General features: G+C 38.2%; 1 protein-coding gene across 1 annotated transcript in view; it reads left to right on the top strand.

Moving 5' to 3' along the window:
• The window catches only part of LOC101864120 (sodium/myo-inositol cotransporter), a gene marked incomplete at its 3' end in the record, with an annotated part of 38,808 nt that overhangs the window by 29,769 nt on the left and 7,132 nt on the right, over positions 1-1,907 (top strand). Inside the window, exon 11 of the mRNA XM_035973620.1 lies at positions 1,309-1,367. Within this exon, the coding sequence (XP_035829513.1) occupies positions 1,309-1,367 (59 nt within the window). The remainder of the gene's footprint in view (positions 1-1,308; positions 1,368-1,907) is intronic.

The raw sequence follows: 1,907 nt of genomic DNA, 5'->3' as shown, positions 1-1,907 counted from the left end.
CCTACCAACGAAAAAGTATTAGGTGTGTCCCGCGCGCTCATATGACCTTATGCAGTTGCGAGCGCCGTAAAACCCTATACTAAACAAACAAACAATAAGATTGAACCCCGCTATGTAGTAGCGCTTTTATTAAATGGTGTTTTAAACAGTTATCACAAACCTCAAGCAGGTGCATAAATATGTTATATAACTTCTCGGCTAATCTTTTACTTATCGGACTGGTATTGTGGCAATTTTCAGAGGTCTGGGTCTTTAGACCTATTCATGAGTTTGTCTCTCAAAGTAATCTTCAGTAATATGGTGTCCTTGCAAAAAATCGTTTAGAGATAAACAATAGAGTATAAATGAACATTATGTGGTGGTCTGCGAAAAAATGGTCAGAAAGCGCACAGTCATAAACCAAGATACAGCCCAAAAACCAGAAAATATGTTGATTCTGGGTTTTTTTCAAATTTGTTTAAATTGAATTAGAAGACTAACCAATTTCATGTCCTTCATCCTTTTCTCCATCTAAAAAAAATTGTATTAACAATGCACTGTTATGCAACTAACGCGTTTCTTAAGCTACTTGCTGAGGTAGACCTACCCATCTCGACATTCACGGCCCGAGCAGAGAAAAAAAGTACCTGTATAAACAACTCCAAATACCTCGAGTCGGTGTTAGATTTCCGAACAAATAACAAGCAATGTTGTTTAAAAAATTTATTTAGGCTAAGAATTACGAAGAAAGACAACTTTGTGGACGAATGCAGCGCAAACTAAACAGTCGTTTAAAAAAAATAAAAGGCAGTAAATATATCGACAACGGTTACTTTGTGGACGATAAATGTAGAGCAAACGAAAAAATGCTCTTCTTCTACTTGGTGCGGTCTGACCCTACCCCTAATGTCAATGAACTGCAGACAGGTGACGTGATTCTCCATACAATATTTGCATTATACGGACATTTCTTGTTTCTTTTTTTTTTGTTTCTTTCTTTTGTTTCTTTCTTTCTTTCTTATAAAAAAAGGGGGGAGGGGATTGTATCCGTGACATGTTTCTGAAATGCTTGCATGATCAAGTAAAAAAAACATTTAATTGGCTATAACCCAATTAGAAGCAGTTTAGGCAACTCGAATGACAACGTTTAATATGGATTAATTGTTCTCCTGGTAGGTTACCTTGACTGAAAGGTTCTTGCCTTTGTTGAAAGCAGGAGAAGTGTAGAAAAGTCAGATGATAAGAAAGTACAAATTTTATGTTTTTACCCCTTGGGCTTTATTTAAGCCTTTACTTGCTTTGGGGTTTACAAAAAAATTCCACCTCAAGAATCATTCACTCTGGGGCTCATGAGTGTCCCCATCGATCTACACTTGCGGCTCATCCCCGTCCGCTTTTTCTTTCATACCCCTCCCTCCTCCCCTCCTCTCCCCCTCCTCCCCCCTCTCCCCCAATCGCATACACATAGTATGGTTTTCGGTCTTTCTCGTTCGTTCCAAGTACAAATGCTTTTGATATTGATTTTTATTTCATTTCGTTCACTCCTGACCTGTGTTCTCTTACACAGTTTTCTGCTTGGCTCTGTGACGTCTTCACAAACGGCAATCACGAATAATTGATTTGTGTGGTTGCTTTAAAACATTTGCCCCGAACTCTTTTTTTAGCGGACACCCCGCACCCCTCTTTTTATTTTTGCAAGACGATGATTGGCTGGCATAAAATGTAAAGCAATAGCACAACACATATAACAACAACTGAAGGTCCAAAATACGAGTTGATTAAAAAAAACAACAACTATAAAGTATACAAGGTAGTCATCGCTCCAAAATAAGAGTTCTGTTTTGTAAAGTGATTTACGGCGCTCGCAACTGCATAGGTCATATGAGAGCGCGGGACACACCTAATATTTTTAGTTGGTAGGAAATTTT

The sequence above is a fragment of the Aplysia californica genome, unplaced genomic scaffold (genome assembly GCF_000002075.1).
Source record: "Aplysia californica isolate F4 #8 unplaced genomic scaffold, AplCal3.0 scaffold01539, whole genome shotgun sequence".
Taxonomy (NCBI): domain Eukaryota; kingdom Metazoa; phylum Mollusca; class Gastropoda; order Aplysiida; family Aplysiidae; genus Aplysia; species Aplysia californica.
The sequence above is the reverse complement of the archived record's forward strand: the minus strand, read 5'-3'. Positions and strand labels throughout refer to the sequence as shown.